This window comes from Myodes glareolus, chromosome 5 (assembly GCF_982192425.1).
Source record: "Myodes glareolus chromosome 5, mMyoGla1.1, whole genome shotgun sequence".
In the NCBI taxonomy this organism is placed as follows: domain Eukaryota; kingdom Metazoa; phylum Chordata; class Mammalia; order Rodentia; family Cricetidae; genus Myodes; species Myodes glareolus.
This window is the reverse complement of record NC_142030.1, coordinates 72,332,411-72,353,077: the sequence shown is the minus strand read 5'-3', so window position 1 is coordinate 72,353,077 and position 20,667 is coordinate 72,332,411. Positions and strand designations below refer to the sequence as shown.

At 43.5% G+C, this 20,667-nt stretch overlaps 1 protein-coding gene across 2 annotated transcripts in view; it reads right to left on the bottom strand.

Annotated features, from left to right (window-relative positions):
• C5H1orf21 (chromosome 5 C1orf21 homolog) overlaps positions 1-20,667 on the bottom strand; it is a 197,853-nt gene that overhangs the window by 14,595 nt on the left and 162,591 nt on the right. For both annotated transcript variants that reach the window (XM_048431064.3, XM_087906430.1), the window contains exons 4-5: positions 14,539-14,615; positions 6,013-6,073 (exon numbers count right to left, since the gene is read on the bottom strand). In XM_048431064.3, the coding sequence (XP_048287021.1) occupies positions 6,013-6,073; positions 14,539-14,615 (138 nt within the window). The remainder of the gene's footprint in view (positions 1-6,012; positions 6,074-14,538; positions 14,616-20,667) is intronic.

Below are 20,667 nucleotides of genomic sequence, written 5' to 3'. Positions count from 1 at the left end.
ACGGGTTAGGGAGAGTAGCGTGGTGTGTGTGTGTGTGTGTGTGTGTGTGTGTGTGTGTGTGTGTGTGTTGTGGTGTGTGTAGGCATGTGTGAATATGAGCAAGATACAATGTCTGTGAGTGAGTTTATAATACCATAATGAAGCCCACTGTGTTCAAGACTAACCATAAAAATAATTTAAAAAGAAGTGAAGATAAACACTGAAACCAACCTCTCCACCTTTGGGAGGTGGGGTATTATATAAGACACAGAAGAAATGAAGCTGAAGGCTAAGCTAATAGAAAGCAGGGATTTTAAAACGCAAGCTTACAGATGCTGGATCAGTATTATTTTAACTGTATGGGGAGTGGAGCACTAATCGGTTCTTAGAAGACTGTGTTCCTAACGGAGTATGAAGGTCTGCTGCAGTCCTGCTGATGAACCACTCAGGGAGAGCGGTTCAGGCACTTCACAGTGAGCTTTCCTATATAACTGACAACTGGCAGGCCTTGGCCTGGCATTCTGTGTGCTTCAACACCTGTTTTGAGGGGCAGAGAGTGGATGTTTTTATTTGGTATCCAGAGAGGAAGATAGGGAGGTAAATTTCAAACCATGCCCTACACAATCTAGGAAATGCAACTGATGAGTCAAGGGATGCTGGGCTCTACCCCCACAGGACTGGTGGTGTAAAATTTAGGAAGAGAAAAGGAATTCCTGGACATTTCTGGGAGAGACAAACTTTTACAATTCAAATCTTCTCAGCAGAACTCTCAGCACAAAGCTCCAGGTAGGTGAAAGTGGACTGAATAAACTCTTAAAAAAAAAAAACAAAACAAACCCTAAAGACGATTTGAGATGGCTTATAGTTGTCTTTACACTTGCACTTACCAAAGAACTACTTAGCGATATTTTAAAAACCCAGAAAAATTACATGGAAGAATCCAGCTTCAATTTTGGCTATAAGGATTGCACTGAGACAAAGTCATACACTAAGAAGGAACACTTTGCTTTTTGATGCTTAATGCTTCCACAGTACCTAGAACGGCATACATAAAAGGATGAACTGTAGAGAAGGGGGGGAGGAACAGAAAGACACAGCTTACAGGCCAGGGGATTATCTGTCCAGAGCAAGCAAGTGCACGGCAGATGGAGGCACAGCTTTCTTTTACATATAAATATATCTAGGCTTGGGGCATAGCACAGAAGCAGAACACTTGCCCAGCAGGCACCATGTAGGAGGTTCTGGGTCTGATTATCAGAACCAAAAAAGAAGAAAAAAAGAAAAAGAAAATGTGTCCAATAGTGGAGACACTGGTCATGTTAAATTTAAAATATTCCTTGTCTAGGGAATGCTCTACCCAGTCCAGAGTTTAGTCAGAAATGGTGTTTTGGTTGTACCAAACACGTCATGCTCTATCCTAGTTACAGAAGGACGTCTTGCTTTCTACAGGAACAATGAACTCGCTCTGAGTGAAAGGAGACAGACTCTCCATCATGGAAACTAGATGGGAAGGGACAAAAATGGTCTTAGTGCCTCGTCAGCACTTAAAAGGCAGGTTTCAGTTTTTTCAGTTTACCCTGGACCACTGGGTAAATCTTTATTGCCAAAAGAAAGCCAAGTAAACAGAAAAAGGAAAGATCTTTATCATCATAGTGGGACAAAATAGTTTTCTTTTTTCTCTTTCCTTTTTTCTTTACTAAACAAAACAGCATCAGCATACTGAACATCGTTTGAACCAATATGTGAAACTTGGTAATTGATATGAAATGAAGTTTTCAATGTCAGTTTAAGAAATATGCCAATATTTTACTGAAAATAAAAATACTTAAAATATTTCTATATAGGCAAAGAACCCTACAGAATATCATTTCAACTCATTATGCACCTCTAGTTTTTACATTGGTGGTAGCTGCTGGTCTTCCTTTTTGAAATGAATTTGTTTTACATCCCAACTGCAGTTTCCCCCACCTCCTCTCCTGCCACTTCTTCCTCTCACCTTTCCTCCAGCCCCCACTTCCTCTATTTCAGTTCTGAAAGGAGCAGGCCTCCCAGGGGTGTCAACAAAGCAAGGCATATCAAACTGCAGTAAGACCAAGCACCTCCCCTTCTATGAAGGCTGGGCACAGCAGTCCATTATGAGGACTAGTTCCTAAGAGCCAGCCACAGCATTAGGGACAACTACTGCTCCCACTGTTAGGAGTCCCACAAACAGAACAAACCACACAACTGTCACATAAATGTAGAGGGCCCTAGGCTGCTCCCATGCAGGATCCTTGGCTATTGGTTCAGACTCTCAGCTCCTAGGATCCAGGTTGTTTCTGTGGGTTTTCTTGTGATGTCCTTGACGCTGCTGATCTTTCAATGAGATAGAAGACTATGAACTTACTCTTTCACGGTTCCACTTCAAAACTGGGTCTACTCTGAAATTCATACAAATTTAAGATCATCTCTATCTTGCATTAAATATTGTAACCATTAAGGCAGGATTTCAGGAAGAGATGTCCGGATGAAATACCCACAAAAAAAGTAAAAGAAAGCCACATATTTTCTCTGCTGAATATCCTCGCTTCAAATATTTGTGTTTAGCATGAGGAAGCTAGGAAACCAGAGACTGCCATTAATGGCAGGGCCATGAATCTAGGAAGGGGAAATAGTAAAATACAGGTGAAATGGAAAATAGAGAGGGGGGATATTGGGGAAAGAACAGCTCAAGCAGGTAGTGGAGTGAGAGGGATGGGAAATGAGGGTCCAGGGAAAGGCTTAACTGAAATGCTGCCTGTGTGACAAAGCTACTGGTGGAACTCATGATCTTATAACACAAGCAAAAAACCTAAGAGGAGATAGTAGAACATACATGTTCTGAAGGAACGAGGGAGAACAGCGGAAGCTAAAGGTGTGAGTGGGCACGGGGATGTGGTTGGTGTAAAGAAGAAGTAGGGTGGGCTAACTTTAATTATGGAGGTATGAAGAAACCGTAGGAAGCTCCACTAGTATAAAAGCTGATTAAAAATATTTTTAAAAGGAGTTTGAACAGAAGTACCCCATGTTAGTAAATAATGTTGCACTCCAAAGATACCAGTTATTAAGTGAAAATCTCAGTGCCAGGCATGAGTTACCTCCTCAGAGAACACCCAGAGGTACCGAAACAATACAGGCTACAGACAAAGTTCTTGTTTGTCTACTGTATCTAGAGGGTAAGATCTTATTGCTGGAGACACCACACGCTTGGTTATAGGACACAGAGAAATCAGCCTTGAGCTGATCAGAAAACTCTCCCCCTGGTTGGCTTTCACACAGCTGGAAGGTGCTATGCAGGCTGCTGGGGATGAAAAATTTAAGGGTTTCATCCATCGCTGGCCTCTGCCTGTTACCATATTGACCTTCTAGGCAAGATGCACCCGCTGCTGCAATAGTGGCAAGGCAGTTAACGGGGTAACCAACTACTCTTTCGATTGGATTTGTGGTCTGCTCCTCAGGAGGGAATTCATGCCTGATACTGCAATCATGGTCAAAACCCAAGACTTGGGAAGTCATAGAGAAGAACCTATTGATAATTTTTTCTAAATAATCATGTTGTCAAACTGCCTTCTAAATACCAGAGGATGTGGAGGAGTGCTCCAAGTATTGTCTTCTGGGCATGACATGGCTGTCGCACACATGAACTCACAGCAGCTGTGGTCACCTACGCAAGACCTGCACAATGTCAAGCCAGTTAAAATTGCCAGCATAGAAGCAAAAGGTTCCACCCCTCCCCCAGTTGAGGAATTACTGGCTGCTGGAAGGAGAGTCACTTTTCTTTTTTTTAATGAGTATTGCTCCTGGTAGGTTTCTCATGCTCCCCCTCCATGTCCACACACATATGAACATATATATAGTTCATATAGTTGGAGCGCTAATCCAACTCAGTGGGTTAAAAGCAAATAAAAATTATAAAAGAGAACATGAAGTTGGGAAAAAGATGTGATGGGAGGGTTCTGAGAGGTGGATATAATCAAAACATACTGTATACATGTATGAAGTTTTCAAAGAATCAATCAAAATAAAAATTGAGAACAAGCAACACCTGCCTAAGAGCCCCAATATTAAAAAAAAGAAAAAGAAAAGAAATAAGGAGGGGGATCTTGAGAGAGAGAGAGAGCTCCATCATGAAGCACTCAATTTGCAAACACAAGCACCTGAGTTCTAGACTCACATAAAAAAGTCAGGCATAATGGTGCATGATTATAATTCCAGCACTGGGGAAGATCCAGTGGATCACTGGAGCTCACTGGCTAGCAACTCTAGCTCAATTGGCAAGCTCTAGGTCCCGATGAGAGACTTGGTCTCAAAAGATTCTGCGGAATGATACCTAACATTGACCTCTGGCTTTGGTATGCATACACGTACATGTGTACCTGAACACATGTGCGCTAGCACATACACACCGAAAAGGAGGTAAAACAATCAAAACTGAAACTCTGTGATGATTTAACTATAGTACAATACGTTCTGAATTTAATGGTGTTTGTAAGTTATAATGTCAGAATTTGAAGTTAACATAGCCTGGTTCCATACTCCATTCAGTATGTGCAGTCTTTGAGATCAAGCTACTGCTTACATTTCTACACAGATAAATTGTGTACTTTACTGTCAATGTAAATGCATACACGTCTAGAGAAGCAACTTGGAGACTCTGACGAGAGACAGAACGGTAGCATTCTAATCCCGATTATTATAGCCACCCCTTTAATCTGTCAGAAACAGATCCCAAGACTCCCCCTGGATTCCTGAAGCCGGGGCTGTGACAAACCCTATATATTCTGTTCTCCTATATACATTCACATGTCATGGAATGATGAAGACACATTTAGAGAAATACATCATTAGACAATTTTGTTGGGCAAACATCAGAGAGGGAGCTCCCATAGATCTGGATGGCACAGGTCAGCCACCGAAAGAGGTTTGTTAAGGTACCCAAGACGCATGAGATTGGTATCAGTGTGGCAAGGCCACCCTTTCTTACAGCCAACTTCTATTTTGTCATAAATAGAAGGAATGCATTTTCAAACAGCTACCAGTAGTGTAATAGGTATACACACCAATAGTAGAACCCTTTGTATTCAAGCACCATGTACTGTGACTGTGTGTGCTCTCCTTCCACGCAACTGGCAGTGTAGTATGTTTTTTACAGTGGTATCACCACAAACACACAAGCAATGGTGTGATGGTGTAACAACACAGCTCCAACACCACACACACACAAGCAATGGTGTCAACAGTAGCGGGTGAGAGGAATTTTTAGCCATTACTATATTAGGCGACCACTCTCGTGTATGTAGTCTGACTGGACGACGGTTAGGCCCCGTGTGAATGTACATAGATCCTTACACATGAATAACCAAGACCAATGTATGGATTGGCACAGAAAGAGGTTAATGACAATGAACAGTAATTATGACAACAGTTATGAGTTACTTAAGAGTTATGAATTATTATTCGACTTTCCCTTCAGTATTTGTGGACCACACTTGACTGAGTAATTGAAACTGCAGAGAGGGAAGCTGAGGCCTAAGGGAACACTGTGTTAGATGAGCAAGTGTGGGAAAGTTACTCAAGCACTCTGAGTCTCAGCAAAAAGCAGACAACAGCCCTGTGTGCCATCTGCAGTAACGTTCTGCTGGTGTGGTCTGGAGGGAAATCAGCCATTCCCAGAGGAGGGGAGTAATGGAAACAGGCACGAGACGTCTGGAAGAAGTGTCTGGTGGATGCACACACTTGGGGGACTTGTCGGGAATGGCCTTCCTTTGCGGTCAATGGCCTCTTCCTGATCTGATGACCAGAGTGAGCTGGAGCAGGCTATGACTCTGGGGTCTAACACATTATTTTCACATACACTCTTTTGTTTGTTGGTTTGCTTGTTTTGTTTTTAACATCCTGTCCAGTCCTTTGCCAAAAGATTTAGAATACAGCGGTAAAAAGTATCATTATCCCAACTTCTAATTAGTAGATTTATCTTGAAATAATGTAGTATGCTTAGTTACTTTGCCTTCTTACCTTTTCAATTTTTTCATCCAGCATTCTGAAGAATTCTTGTTGGCTTTCAGAGATGTGCATGCTGCAAAACAAAGAACAGTAAGTACACACCTGAACCCTGCTCTCTCAAGTAAGCGATGGTGAACCCCTAATCTCGGGGCAGACAGTTGTTCATTACTGCAGACTTTCCTACTAAAATACCCCAAAGCTACTTTAGAACACACATCATCGCACTGATCTTGCAAACCTATTTCCTAAGTCTACAAAGGCTCATGACTTAAGCAACATAACTTCCACTCAATGTGTAGGGGCTACTTATATTGTTATCACTGGGTTGGGCCTGCCAATTTATTTCCTTCAAAAACACATGCGAGATTTTAAAAGAGCAAAGGACATGCAACATGGGGAATTTTCAGCCCTGTGTGTGACAGAGAAAATTATTCTCATTACACCGAAGCACGGATTTTACAGAGTTGTAGCACCGACATATCTAGTTGACTCTGAGTACAGGCTGAAGACACAAGAGCAGCGGACAGAACAATTGCCCGACATGGACGCTGACCAGTTCTGCACCGTTAATAACTAGAACGCCACTGGACTAGGGGCCAGTTAAGGGTGCCTAGGAGTCACCCTCACCCATGTGCTTCTTGTCCCATTCACTGCATCTGCTGAGCTGCTGTTGGGGTTAACCTGCAAGAAGGCGAAGAGAGTAGAGACCATAGATGGGAAAGGTGTGGCAGAATGGGTCTCAGTGCTAATGTGGCCCTAGCCTGATGCTATTTACTAATATTCCATGGAGGTAAAGGGCACTGGGTGAGAGAGACACATACTACATTGGTTGCAGTGTCTGGGGACAAGGGTGGAGGGCACGTATAGAATAATCTTTAAGTTAAGTGTAGGGAGAAGCCGACCTGTGTAGGCTTGACATTATTAGCATGACACATGGCGCTCCTCACACCTTAGAAACCCTTCAGGCTTTCTATGAGCTCCACTCCCAGGAGAAGCTCTCCGCTAGGTGTAAGGCCACGACTTAAAATCTGCGAGCGAATGGCAGCAGCTGTGCCATGAAAGGAAAACAAGGCAAACCCGTGACACCACTAATCAGTTCACAGTTGACAAAGCGCTTTCACACATAGCGTGTGATTTCGCCATCCTTTACGAAACCGCTCAAACAGGAAGATGTTCTGTTTGGGAATTGGACTCTCGTTCGTATGCAGTTCTGAAAGAGTCTGGGATGAAGCGAACGAACGAAGCAAACAGCCTTCTCTCCGCAGAATCTTGAGCAGAAAAGCCAGCGTGTACCCTGAGTTTTCCCAGCTTCTCCTGGCTCGACCTGCTCAAGGGTCAAAGCGTTTGTTCCCCTGAGCCCCTCTGGAGGCAGACCTGTCCTACCCTGTACACTTTTAATAGAGGGCCCACTATAAACAACCACAAATGTTCCCTTGCTGACTTCAGGCCATCCTGGTAGTCTTAAATCACCACACTCTTCTGCAATATTGTGACACTCAGCCATGAGCACAGATAGGGCTGGTCGGAGTCCATGAACCTGCGGCCCCAGGGCTTTAGTTCTGCATCTCATCTTGACACTGTTCTTTCTCTAGTGGTCTCTTGCTGGAGTGCTGTTGGTCCCTCTGCTATGTTCCCGGATGCTACTTTACTACAGGCTTCGGATCAGCATGGCCAAGCTTTTCCGCTATGTCTTCAGGGAGGGTGGGATTCCGAGGTTTCCTGAGGGTGCAGAGCGTGAGTCGCCTGACACCCATATTAGCTGCATGGACATACTTTGACTCTTCTTGTTCTTGGCCAGGTTCTCAACAACTGTAGGTCCCAGGTAGCAATTTTAAAATAGGTGGGTATCTTCATACAGATAACAAGTGCATTACCAACGAGTAACGATGTTGAATATTTTTTCCATTCCCATGTATATGTATGCGGTGGGCATACGTTTATGTATTTACGTTCACATTTATAGGTGCATGTGCACATGTGCGTGTGTGTGTGTGTGTCACCTCCTTAAGAATGTTTAAGAGACTCCATGAAAATGATGATTTTAGGCTTTGGTGTTCATGGCGCAAACTGCTGCTTGCAGTTCTTAGCTATATACACGTTGCATGCAACAGCAAGGCAACCAATGTTTGCTGATTATCTGATGGAGTGCTATTTAAATTCACGTGACTCTTGACCCCTCACCGCGGCAGTGTGGTTTGTCTCATGGCTGAGGTGCCTGGCCTCAGATGCCCCTTCCGACATCAGCAAGCCTTACTGCTAACCGTCTTCAGGTGTTGTTAATTCCCACTTGCGTCCCTATTTAATGACTACAACACGAGGACAGCCATGCCTGGTTAGCAGCCATACACAAGCACGGAGGACGAGGGAGGGCATCGTAACTCTGCCAAGTATGGCTGCCATCTCTGTGGTCGCAATGAACTTCTTACAGGTTCTGTGTCAGGAGCTTGAGACTGAAGGTGGAGGCCACTAGCCTAAGGATGTGTGTGGAGACACAGCACAAAAACCTCGGAGCTTTTAGCTTGTGTTGTCCGATGTCAGGGAAATGCTGCCTGCCACCTTGCCTGCCTGTCAGCCTTTCCATACCAGGCAGGTTCACTCTGGAAATACAGTATGCTTCCGGCCGTAGGTGGAATGGGGTGAATGGAAAGGGGGATGGTTACTATCAGAACCTCACGCATGACATAAGCTCCTTCAGATGAATGTTTCTGTTGGAGAGACAATGGCATGCTTCTCCAAAGGAGCAAATGCTCCCTCAAGGTCCTAGTTAGCCGTCTATCATCTCATTTAGTGGGTTATGAAAGACGAAGGCTCACTCTCTTTTCCCTGGGCTCATTCCAGAGGGAAGAAAGAAATCTTGTCAACACAGAATCTGATGAAACACATGCTTGCCCGGATGCACATGGACTCTCGCCTTACCACATGGAAATCCTTATCAACACAGTAGCACTGATATCAGAGTTCAAACTGCCCTGTGAGGAGCAGCTCCTCCCTGGGTACCAACACTATTCTAGGCATCTTCTTTTCCTGATGCACACCTGGAGGGCTGTGAGTTGGTTAGAGAGAGGGAAAAGCCACCGACTGTGTTATCTCTCCTCTCCACATACTCGAAAGGGACTACGGCTACATGGTACATGAGTTTATAAAGCAAGAAGCTACACAGTGGTATCTGCTTTAACTCACAAATCTCAGCAGCTACTGAGTGGGCACTACAAAGTTCTGTAAGACCAACTTGCACCCTGAGAGGTTTTTCTTTCTGCTGCTTCTCAGTTTCACATGTAAAGTGATCCAAGGAAGGAACGATGGGCAAAATGGGCTTCAGAAGTAAAGGCATTCAGCTTTCATTTTCAGTGACACATACAATCTCCAAATATGGAAAACTTCAGCCACAAAAATGTAAGGCAGTAATATGGTTTGGATCTGACAACGGCCTCCCAAAGGTAATGCCGTAAAGGCTTAGTACCCAGCAATGTTCAGAGGAACGGTGTCTGGGGGGCATCTGGATCATGAAGCTCATCACTGATGAATTCACTGACAGTTACACACAGCGGGTTACTGAGAGGTGGTGGGAACCTCAGCATGCGGGGCTTAGCTGGAGGATGCAGGCCAGTAGGGGCAGGCTCCTGAAGATGCATTTTGCCTCTGGCCCTTTACACATGTGCATTATCCCTGTCTCTGTCTCCTTGCTTCACTTTCCTGGCTGCCATGAGGTGCTTTGCTATATTATATGCTCCTGGCCATGATGTTTCTCCTTCACCAGAGGCCAAGAAACAACAAAGCAAGTGGCTATGAGCCAAAATAAACCTTCTGTTCTCCAGGTGCATCTTCTCAGGTGTTTGTCATAGCAAGGAAAACCTGGTTTATATAGGGGGCATCCTGTTTGTTTGTTTGCAACTTGACATAAGCTAGAATTATTCGAGAAGAGGGAACCACAACTGAGAAAATGCCTCCACAGGCTTGGCCTGTAGGCAGGCCTGTGGGACATTTTCTTTATTAGTGATTGATGTAGGAGGGCCCAGCCTATTGTGGAGGCGCCATCCCTGGGCAGGTGGTCCTGAATGGCATGGAAAAGCAGGCTGAACAAGCCAGTACGCAACGTTCTTCCACGGCTTCTGCTTCAGTTCCTGCTTCCAGGTTCCTGCCTTGGGTTCCTGCCCTGATTTCCCACAGAGTTGGACTATAAGCTATAAGATGAAATAATCTCTTCCCTAAGATGATTTTGGTTGTACTGGTTTATTATGGCAACAGAAACTTCACTAAGACAGGAGGCAAGACACTACCTTCTTAATGTTCTCCCTTTGAAGGTACAAAGTACCATCTCCAAATACTGCCTCTCCTTGCTCAATTTACCAACACTGAGGTTTTCAACAGCTCTGGGCCTTCATTTTTCTATAGAGCTTCCCAGCACTGATATACTTTTCTTGTTTATCTACCTTGTAACAATTTAATCCTCAGGTCCAGATGGAAACCCAAGTGGACAGAGACTCGACTTGGTCTGCCTCCACACCTGCACACATCAAATTCGACCACCGACTGGGTTCCTCTTAATCTGACCCTGCTTGGCTTTTTCTTAATGATCATCAGCCACTTCCAAGTGAGCTTTGGGGCAGAAGACTCACTCTGGCCTTTCTGATACACTCTCAGTGGTAGTTTATACATAGCTGCTTCTATTTGCTTAATTATTTTGTTTGAAATAAAAAACAAAACCAATATAAGCAACTGTGAAACTCAAACCAAAACTAATTACTACAACCTCAATTACAAGCTATAACTGACCCAAGGTTAGTTCCCAACTGTGTGTCCCTCTGCCCCAGGGAATCATTTCTTGCCTTTTATCTTGCAGTGCCTCTGAATGTGATAAAAACATTCAGTTATCTATTTTGTTTGTATTTTTAAAGTCTATAGAGTGCAACAAGCTCTATGTAACTAATGCAGGATTGATAATCAAATTATCAGGATTCACGCAGCATTGTGCACCACTGTAGAAACTTGGCTAAACTGCTGGCCAATCTTTCATTGCGTAAACATCCTATATTTCATTTACACAGCCCCATTTAAGGGCAATTATCTTTTTTCCCCTAATTCTCAAGGCACTCTAAGTATACAAGATTCCATTTGCAACTTAAAATACACACACACACAATACACTCTCTCTCTCTCCCTTACACACATGCAAGCACACACACACTCTCTCCCTTACACACATGCAAACACACACACACACACTCCCTTACATACATGCAAACACACACACACACTCCCTTACATACATGCAAACACACACACACACACACACAGAGTTTCCCCCTCTCATACACACACACTCTCATGCGTGCATGCACACATACGCTATGTGGAAAACACTATTTCTAAAGTAAGCATACAAGCCCATTTAATATACATCTCTAAAAGCTGTAGTCCACTCTCTCCCTGCAGACCGAGTAGCTTCCAGGTGTCAAGGTGAAATAAAAGGTTCTTTCTAGCACAGGGGTTCTCAACCTTCCTAATGTTGCGACCCTTTAATACAGTTCCTCATGGTGTGGTGACTCCCAACCATAAACATATTTTTGTTGCTACTTCATAACAGTAATTTTGCTACTGTTATCAATTATGATGTAATTATCTGTGTTTTCTGATGGTCTTAGATGATCCCTGTGAAAGGGTCACGTGACCCCAAAGGGGTTGCAGCCTACGGGTTGAGAACTACTATTCCAGCAGGATTGAACAGTATCTATCCATCCAGTTACCCCCTAAAACTCAGATCTAAGGGAAGCTTTATAAAAGAACAGCCCATTTTCAGGGTGCTTGCATGGAATGGTGATGGGTTGTGTTATCAGGTATCTTGTGGTCTCCAAAGACAGACGAAGTTACAGTAGTGACGAGCATCAGAGAGGCTGCTGGGGAGGGCCTGGTGACCAGCAGCAGGGGCCTAACTGGGAGACAATCAGCTGCACCATTACTCTGACACAGTCAACCTTAAGTGGATCTATTATTTATTTTTAATAATAAAATTCATCAAATCCATTAAACTTTATTTTATGTGCAGTGGTGTGGAGGTGTCAGATAACCTGGTACTGGAGTTACAGACAGTTGTTAACTGCCATGTGAATGCTGGGAATTGGACTCGGCTCCTCCAAAGAGCAGCTCGTACTCTTAACTGCTGAGCCATCTACCCCAGCCCCTTAAGTGGATTTATAAGTGTTCATTTTTCTTTGAAGTGAGCATCGAAACTCTTAGTCCTTCCCCTATCTGCTGACGAGTCCTAACTGCTATCACATGGACCTATGCTCTAGCAAACCAGAGACGCTGGGCTTGGACAAAGTGATTGTATTAGTAACGGTTCTCTAAAGAACAGAACTTACAGAATGAATATCTATCTATCTATCTATCTATCTATCTATCTATCTATCTATCTATCTATCTATCTATCTATCTATCTATCTATCTATCTGAGATTTGTTAGAATGGCTTACAGGCTATGGTCCAGCTAATCCAACAATGGCTGCCTATAAATGGAAAAGTTCAAGAATCCTGTAGCTGCTCAGTCCACAGGCTGGATGTCTCAGCTGGTCTTCAGTAGACACTGGAATCCAAAAGAGCAGGCTCTAAGGCAGTGAAGGAAAGGACTTGCTAGTGGGGGTGAGAACAAGCAGGCAGGGAGCAAATGCTTCCTTCTTCCATGTCCTTTATATAAGCTTCCAGCAGACAGGGCGCCCCAGATTAGAGATGGGTATTTCCAGCTCAAAGATCCAGATGAGAAGTGGGTCTTACCACTTTAAATGATTTGGTTAACACACCTGGCAGGTGTGTTCAGTCATTTGGGTTTTAGTTAGTTCTAGATGTAGTCAAGTTGACAACCAAGTATAGCCACCACAGGGATCACGAAACAGGTTGTTGTAAACTCAGTTTTCCAGGAAGGCCCAGTAATGACACACTTCTTCTGCTACGGTCGTGATGTGACATCAGAATGGGGAAGAGGTGACATATGTCAAACATGCTTGCGTCCTTGGGAATTTTCTTGGCCTTAAGCGGAGTACTACAGTAAAGACCAACAGCCTCTCTTAAGAAATGTAACGGTAGTCACACGGTCACAAAGTGAATTTTATCACCAATATGGACTAGGCCCTAGAACAATCTAAAAAATGAGTCAATGTTTATTTTTTATGTACTGTTTTATTTACTTTTTCCTCTAAGACAGCTTCTTGCTTTGTAGTCTTGGTTTGCCTGGAACTCACTAAGTCAATTGGCCAGGAATGCATGGTAATCCTCCTGCTTCTGTCTCCAAAGTGTTAGGATTGAACCCATGCACCACCATGCCCAAGACATTAGCTATTTTAGTAAAATGATGAATGAGTGTCCATCTGTTGGAAGCCAAAAGTATCTTAAGTACCTAAGCCACTGAGGAGATATTCTAGGCACAGCGTATTTTTTCAAGTTAATAATCTCTTAAAATTATGCATTATAAGCAACAATCAGATCAGGAGAGAGAGCCCCTGGGTCCACCTGTGTCTCACCCAGTCAGGTGCACCATTTCGACTTAATGCTTTCTTATTTCTTGGCTTATCTTTGCCATATACTTATACACGTAATACTGCTCATTTATATCTTTGAATTTAAAGGAACATTCTGCTACTAACTGTTCTGAGAATGCCCCTCCCAGATGTGTGGAACACGTTCCTCCCTCATTTATTTTCCCTGACTGCCACACAGCATTCCCATCAGAAGAACACGCCACAGCACCGTTACCTGTTATATCACCGATGGACACTTGGTTTTACTTCCAAAAGCTTATCTAAACCGCTGTTATGGAGATGTCAAACGTTTCCCGGCGGAAACGTGTATCTCAGGGGCATATGCAACCCCGGAGGTGCTGGAGGGTAAAGTCTGCCTAGTTTCAACTTTACTAGGTAGGAAACTGCACCCTCTGCCACTCCCTTCCAGCTGCACTGCTGTGAACCCACACGTAGGGGCTAAAGGGGATCTGGTGTTCATCATCTTGACAGCTTCTGTGTTGTCAGACTTAGACATTTTCGAGAATCGGAAGGAATGAAATAACACGCTTTGCAAACGCACCAGCCGCTCAGGCTTCCTCCTCAGTCAGAGGGCTCTTCATGTGTGAGCCCGTTCTCTGGGTTCTGCAGCTTTATCTGTAGAACTAGCTTCTGCATTCCGGAAAGTCGATATTGTCATTTGTACGCCTTCCTCTGTCTCGTGACCTCTGCTGTCCTATAGTATACTCTAATGACGACACGTTCACAATTTTAATGCAGCCACCAATCAGTAAATTCCTGTAAGATTTATATTATTTTATATATCTTAATCAGGATCTCCCCATCTGAGATAGCCATAAAGCTAATCCTCTTATTTATTTATTTTACTAAACGGCCTGAAACTGTCAGCTTTGACATGCACTGAGGATGTTCTGAGAGTATGTTTTGTTTACTGTCTCGATTACTAAAGCTCTATAATAAACCTTGACTACTTGGTAGGCAGAAACGGGGCTTTAAGGACAATACAAGGAAAAGAGAAGGCAGAACTTACTTTGCTCTGGGTTGATGGACCAATCCAGGGACTTCTTTATTAGTTTTAAGCCTTGCATTCGAGCTGGCACTTTTTTCCTGAAATGCAAGCACACATGTACGAGATGAGAACCCGTGGTTATGTAATAAGCGGGCATTTTTGTCAGAAACTCTTTGATCTGCTGGAGCCCCTCTATTGAAGCTGGGTATGCCAAAAAGACAAGGGTCCTTGCAAAGATGTTACATCAGGCAGGCAGAACCTGCCAGACACTGGAACAGGAAGTACTGTAATGAAGAGTTGGCTTTGTAGCAGGTACCACTGTGCTTAGAAAACAGCATGTAGCTAGTGTTTAATTACCGATTTTTAGCGGTGAGAGAATCGACAAAAGGTTCCAGTATCAGACAAAGGGAAACGGGACAATCGCAGGCACTGCCTACCTGTGCAGAGGAACTGGCTGCAGTAGGATGCTAAGACACAGAGTGTGAGTAAGGCCCTAGCTGGGACAGGGACATGACAGCAGTTTCACTTCACAGTAAATTTTGGGACCTGATTCTAGTGGATCAGTAAAAGTCTTTGGCTTTCAGCTTGGCAAGATTTTGTATTTCTAGCACAGCAGCCACAGAGCAAAGAATACGCAGGTATTAAATTGCTGGTATGTCAGTAAGCTCACTACCACCCCGCACTTGTAGAGACACAAACAAAGAGCTTTTCGCGTAGCTTGCAAAAATACCCTGGAAGTGGAAGGAAAGAACATTCTAAGCCTCCTTAACAGGAGGCTGCTCATCCTTAAAGAACCTGAACTGTGACCAGAATTGAAGAGACCACTACTTAAGAGCTGGACTACCTTCCCAGCTCCGCCACATGCCGAGTGGCCTGGAGGACATGAAAGAGACAGATCCCAAATGGACTGACTCTTTTGTGTCCCTGTTTCTCTGAAGAGAGCGAATCCCCTTTGAGCCAGTGAAATGCCAGCAACTTTTCTATGCTCTGGCTGGTTGTTATTTACCATCAAACATGAGTGGGTCTGCATAATATTAGCACTCCAAAAATATGGTAATTTCATGTTCTAGGAAAAGAAAACAATTACCATTCTCCTACAGGCCACCTTGCCTTCTTTATACTAAAATAATGCATTCCTAAGCATTTAAGAAGTATAAACTAAGGCTGGTGAGGTGGTTCACTGAGAGCTCATTACAGAAGCCTGATGCTTGAGTTCCACCCCCAGAACCCATGGTGCAAGGAGAGAACAAACTCCAAAAGCTCCACAAGCATGCTGTGTTGGCCACGCTCCCCAATGATAAACAAACTAAATTTAAAAGGCATGGATTATTCTGGTTACTTTGCTGGGGTAGACAGGGAACAACAGATAGTTACTGGAGCTTTCACAAAGCAGGTGGGAGAATTAGCTAAGTACCGCACCGGCTCCAGTAGCCCAAGCCCAAAGTTCATTGTTCCTATTGGGGTTGTGCTGCCTGACAAAGGCCTCGAGCATCATGCAGGGTCTTCTGCAATCATGCAGGGTGTTCTGCACAGAGCAGCAAAGTACACGAACAGAGCCAGCAAACGAATGGCCTTCCTGTACATCTCAGAGAAGAAAATAGATTGACAGAAGCCTTCCAGCAGGGTCGAGCACACGGGTTTCTTCCAAGTTGAACACTTTCTCCTTGAAGCTGTATGTGTTCTTAAACACAAAGTGGGCAGGGATGATCTGCCACTCCCCTCTGGTCACATAATCTCCCAAATTCCTAGAGCTCAAATGATACATCATAATTTTCAACATCATGGAGGCAGGGAACTGAAATGTCACATAACTGTAACATACTTATATTCTTATTTAAACTACTCTACATAATTATATTACCTCTTCAAATCTCTCTTAAAAACCTATTACACATACTTGCTAAGAACAACCCTCAAATGACAGAGGCTCAAAGGCAAAACTTCTACTATGTACTTAAGTTTTTATTTTATAAATTATTATTCATCAAGACCAGTAATAACAACTGAGTATGTGTATATATATATATATATATATATTTAGTGTTCATAAATATTTGCATACATTAACTCATTTTCACATCTACAACACCTCTGAATTAGGTAACATTTTATTACCGTTTTTTCTTTCTTTCTTGAGATAGTGTTGGTCTTGAAGTCTCAAGCTTTATTCCTCAGTTTTACAGTGTATACCACCACGCCTAGTCACTTAATTCCCATTTTACAGATGAGCACACTGAGGCATAGGATGATGAAGAACCTAACTGAGGTTATACAAGTAATGAGTGGTGATACTAGGCTTTGGACCCGGGTAGCCTGACTCCAGAGTTCACGGTATTAGTTACTGGCCATAGCTCTCATGTTTAGAACCAACACTTCTATCCATCATCTTCAAGATATGACACCTCATTCACATTGTTTAAAAAAAAAGCACATTTGCTGAAATCTCCACCCATACCACCAGAAATCTCTTGACTGTTGTTGCCAAGTCCATCATGGAGGACACAAAGCTTTCCAACATTACAGGTTTTGGTTAAGGTTTGAATTTGAACACTGGCAAAACTGAAAACAAACCCCTGTCAATGACAAACTCCTATCAATTACTTTCCTTAAACCAAAAATCTCTCTTCATTCATTTTTGAGGAAATGATTTACCAAATTCCCAGGTTTGAGCATCCAGGTTCTTTAAAGGAGCTACGCTATCCCATTGAAAGAAAGAACCGCACACTCGGCTAACATTTCTGTCAACTCCACAAGGGCTTTTCTTCCTGGAGACATCATCCTTGGGTAGGCAAAGGAGATGCTTCATCCACATCTCCTACTGCATTGCGAGGCTGGGAGAAAGATATGCCTCCAAGCACGAGATGTAATGAAATGGAATTTACAGTGCTTCACTGAGGGCCTTCTTAAGCCAAAATGGAAATGAGTTTTCTACTGAGTCCTGATGGGGTGGCTGATACACTCTAACTACTGTATCACTGCTTTCTGTCGCTATGATGAAATACTGGAAGCTTGGCGATTTGTTACAAAGAAAAGGGACTTATTTTGCTCAGTTTGGGGAGTAAAAGTCCAAGATCAGGTAGTCTCATCTATTTCGTCCTGGTGAGGGCACCCTTCTTAGGAAACTCAAAGCTGTGTAGTCCACCCTTCGGCCACAGTTCCTGTTTCACACAAAGGAAGAAAACTTAGTGCACTGACCGTGGTGCATGCCGTCAACATCAACAGTCTCATGGGGTAAATTCATATTCCATGGAACTTCCCCAGCATAAGTGTCATTGAGAATACAGATTACCACAGCCCAGTTTTAACACCTCCATTAGACCCCCCTCAAAGGTGCCTTACAACCATTTGCAATTATTCAGATCATAGATCCCGACAATCATAGCTCCGTTGTCTCTACAAACCTGCATTTCCCAGAGTCATATAAATGGAATCGCACAATGCGTAGCTTTTTCTTCGGCATTTTTCACTTAGTAAATTTGTTGGATTTGTTCACATGCAGCATATATCAGAACTTTGTTTTTAAACTTTATCATTCCAGTGTGTGAATATACTATATTTTGCTCACCTAGCCATCACTTAATGGACAATTTAGGTTGTTTTCAGTTTGTGGCTATTATGAAGAATGATGCCATCACCATTCACATGTGAGCTTTTGTACAAATATGTCTCAACTTCTCTTGGGGAGAGTCCTGGCAGAGCAGCTGTTGGGCTGTGCAGTGAGTTCACATTAACATGCTATTTTATAAGTGGTTGCATGATCTTACATTTCCATTCACCAAGCAGGATGGGTCCAGGTTCCCCACATCCAACCACCACCACTTGGCTGTTTCTCCATTACTGCTACTCCAGGGACTATGTAGTGGTATCTCACTGGGAACTTTATTATTAAAATTTGACTTTTAAGGATTTGTTCTTATTTTTTCTTATGTATCCCCCGGGGATTCTTTGTGCCTTAATTTTGTATATATATATACATATATATATATTTTATATATCTATATATGCAGAGTACTGATTTAGTTACTGGTTGCCTACATTTATCAAAGCCAGCTATATTTGCTTATAAACATAATGAACTTATACTTCAGGACTTGTTTGTTGGGGGTGATGAGGGATGTGGAGTGATTTGTCTTTTTATTTATTTATTTATTTATTTATATATTTATTTGTTTATTTATTTATTATGTATACAATATTCTGTCTGTGTGTATGCCTGCAGGCCAGAAGAGAGCACCAGACCCCATTACAGATGGTTGCGAGCCACCATGTGGTTGCTGGGAATTGAACTCAGGACCTTTGGAAGAGCAGGCAATGCTCTTAACCTCTGAGCCATCTCTCCAGCCCCCCCCTTTTTTTTTAAAGAAAGGATGGGACAGGAAACAAAAAAGGGCTGGAAGAGGTTGATGTGGTGGAGACCCATGGTCACAGCTTGATGGGTCACCGACAGGTACCGGCTCTAGGAATGAAATTGGAAGGAGGTAGAAGAGACACCAGGATGCTTCTTCCCTTAAAGACAAGGCTGTTTCAATGCTGTTTCAGTAGGATGTAGGTATCCTACCCTAATAAGCTGGGGATGATGAGGCTGAGCAGAAGTCATGGATCTTCCTCTCTCCACACCGGCATCTGAACCCTTTGGGCTAAAACACAAACTCCCAGCCCTGTCAGGACACCCTGAGTAGAGCTCCACAGTCCCAGGAAGCTGTAACTGAAAAGGAAGCCCTTGGCGATTCTTTACAGATGAGAAGACGCCTCCATATTGTGGATGTCCCCATTTGCCCTTCACAGAGCAATTTCTGGGGTTCTCTACAGACAGCAACTCAGTGTCTCAGACAACCCCACAGAGACGGGCCAGGACGGCTGCCCCTAACTCTAATGCCCAGTGGCCCCATCGGCTGGAAGAAGCTCCCATTTCCAAAAATGTCTGCGAGCTACTGTCAGGTAGTGATGAGCTTATTCCAGTAACTAAGTTTTCCTTTGCTTGGAATCATTTCTTTCTTTAGGAACGGCGTGCGCTTGTCATGTCAGAGTAAACGTATCACCCCTTCTCATTTGCTGCAGACTGCCAAAGCGACTGTATTAAAGCTGCTGCCAAGAGCTCCCCACCCGCTCGGCAACTCCCCGAGGCGAGGAGGGAGAGAGGAAAGATCCTAGATGCTCACAGAGGAGCACCTGCTCAGGATGCCGACAGAAGTCACCCTGCTCTGGAGAGGGATGCAGGAGGAGGGGACATCTTTTCTCTGGCACCTCTTTGTCTCACCTGTCTGCCTGGGCAGACAGCAGGGGTTGTGAGGGTCTTTTCTAGCTGGGCTTAAAGCGCAGAGAGAAACCCTAGTGTTCTTTCCTGCCCAGCAGCAGGGAGTTCTCGCTTAGAAATCCCCAGGGTCAGAGTGAGGTCTAAGAACAGCTCCTGGGACCACCACAGTGTTCTGTATGGAGAAATGACACCCAATAAGAAAGCTCAAAGGGTTTGCCCCACCTCTGTCTGTCTGTCTCTCTGTCTGTCTCTCTCCCTCCATATCTGAGTCACTTCATTTTACCTCACTTCTATTTATGGAAACTAGGGGGGGAAATCACTTTGCCAAACTCTATAATGAAGAAATTTTAGGGCACACATGCATATTTGAAAAATATGTTCAGATACAAAATAATCATTTCACCTCAGAGGGAAGTATTTCATAGAATGCAAACCCTTAGAAAACCGTATCTGACATTCAATCTTGAATTTCTCACATAATATTAAGATGCAAAAGTATGTCATCACTTTGAAATAGCTTATCTTCTGCATGATCAGGATTAGCTGGACCACATTTACCTCCCCAGTGCTTGCTTACATACGGGAATGTCCACTCCACCACCTGCAGCTATTAACTCGGCCAGCCAGCATCAGAGCAACAATGTGAAGCCCAAACACCCATTATGTTATTTAGATATAGAGATTTCTAAATTTACTAGTATTTTGTTAAATTCATTTACTGGTGATGAGGTTAAAATAGGAAGCCTCAGCTTTTAGGGATTCTTTCCCTGTCAATGAAAAGACTGTCCCACATCCCATTTTACGGCAAAGTGACGCAAAAGGGGGGCAAGTCAACTTTAGAGCGACTAATGCCTTTCATGCAGCTGCTTTGAAAGGCAGACCGGAAACATTTAAAA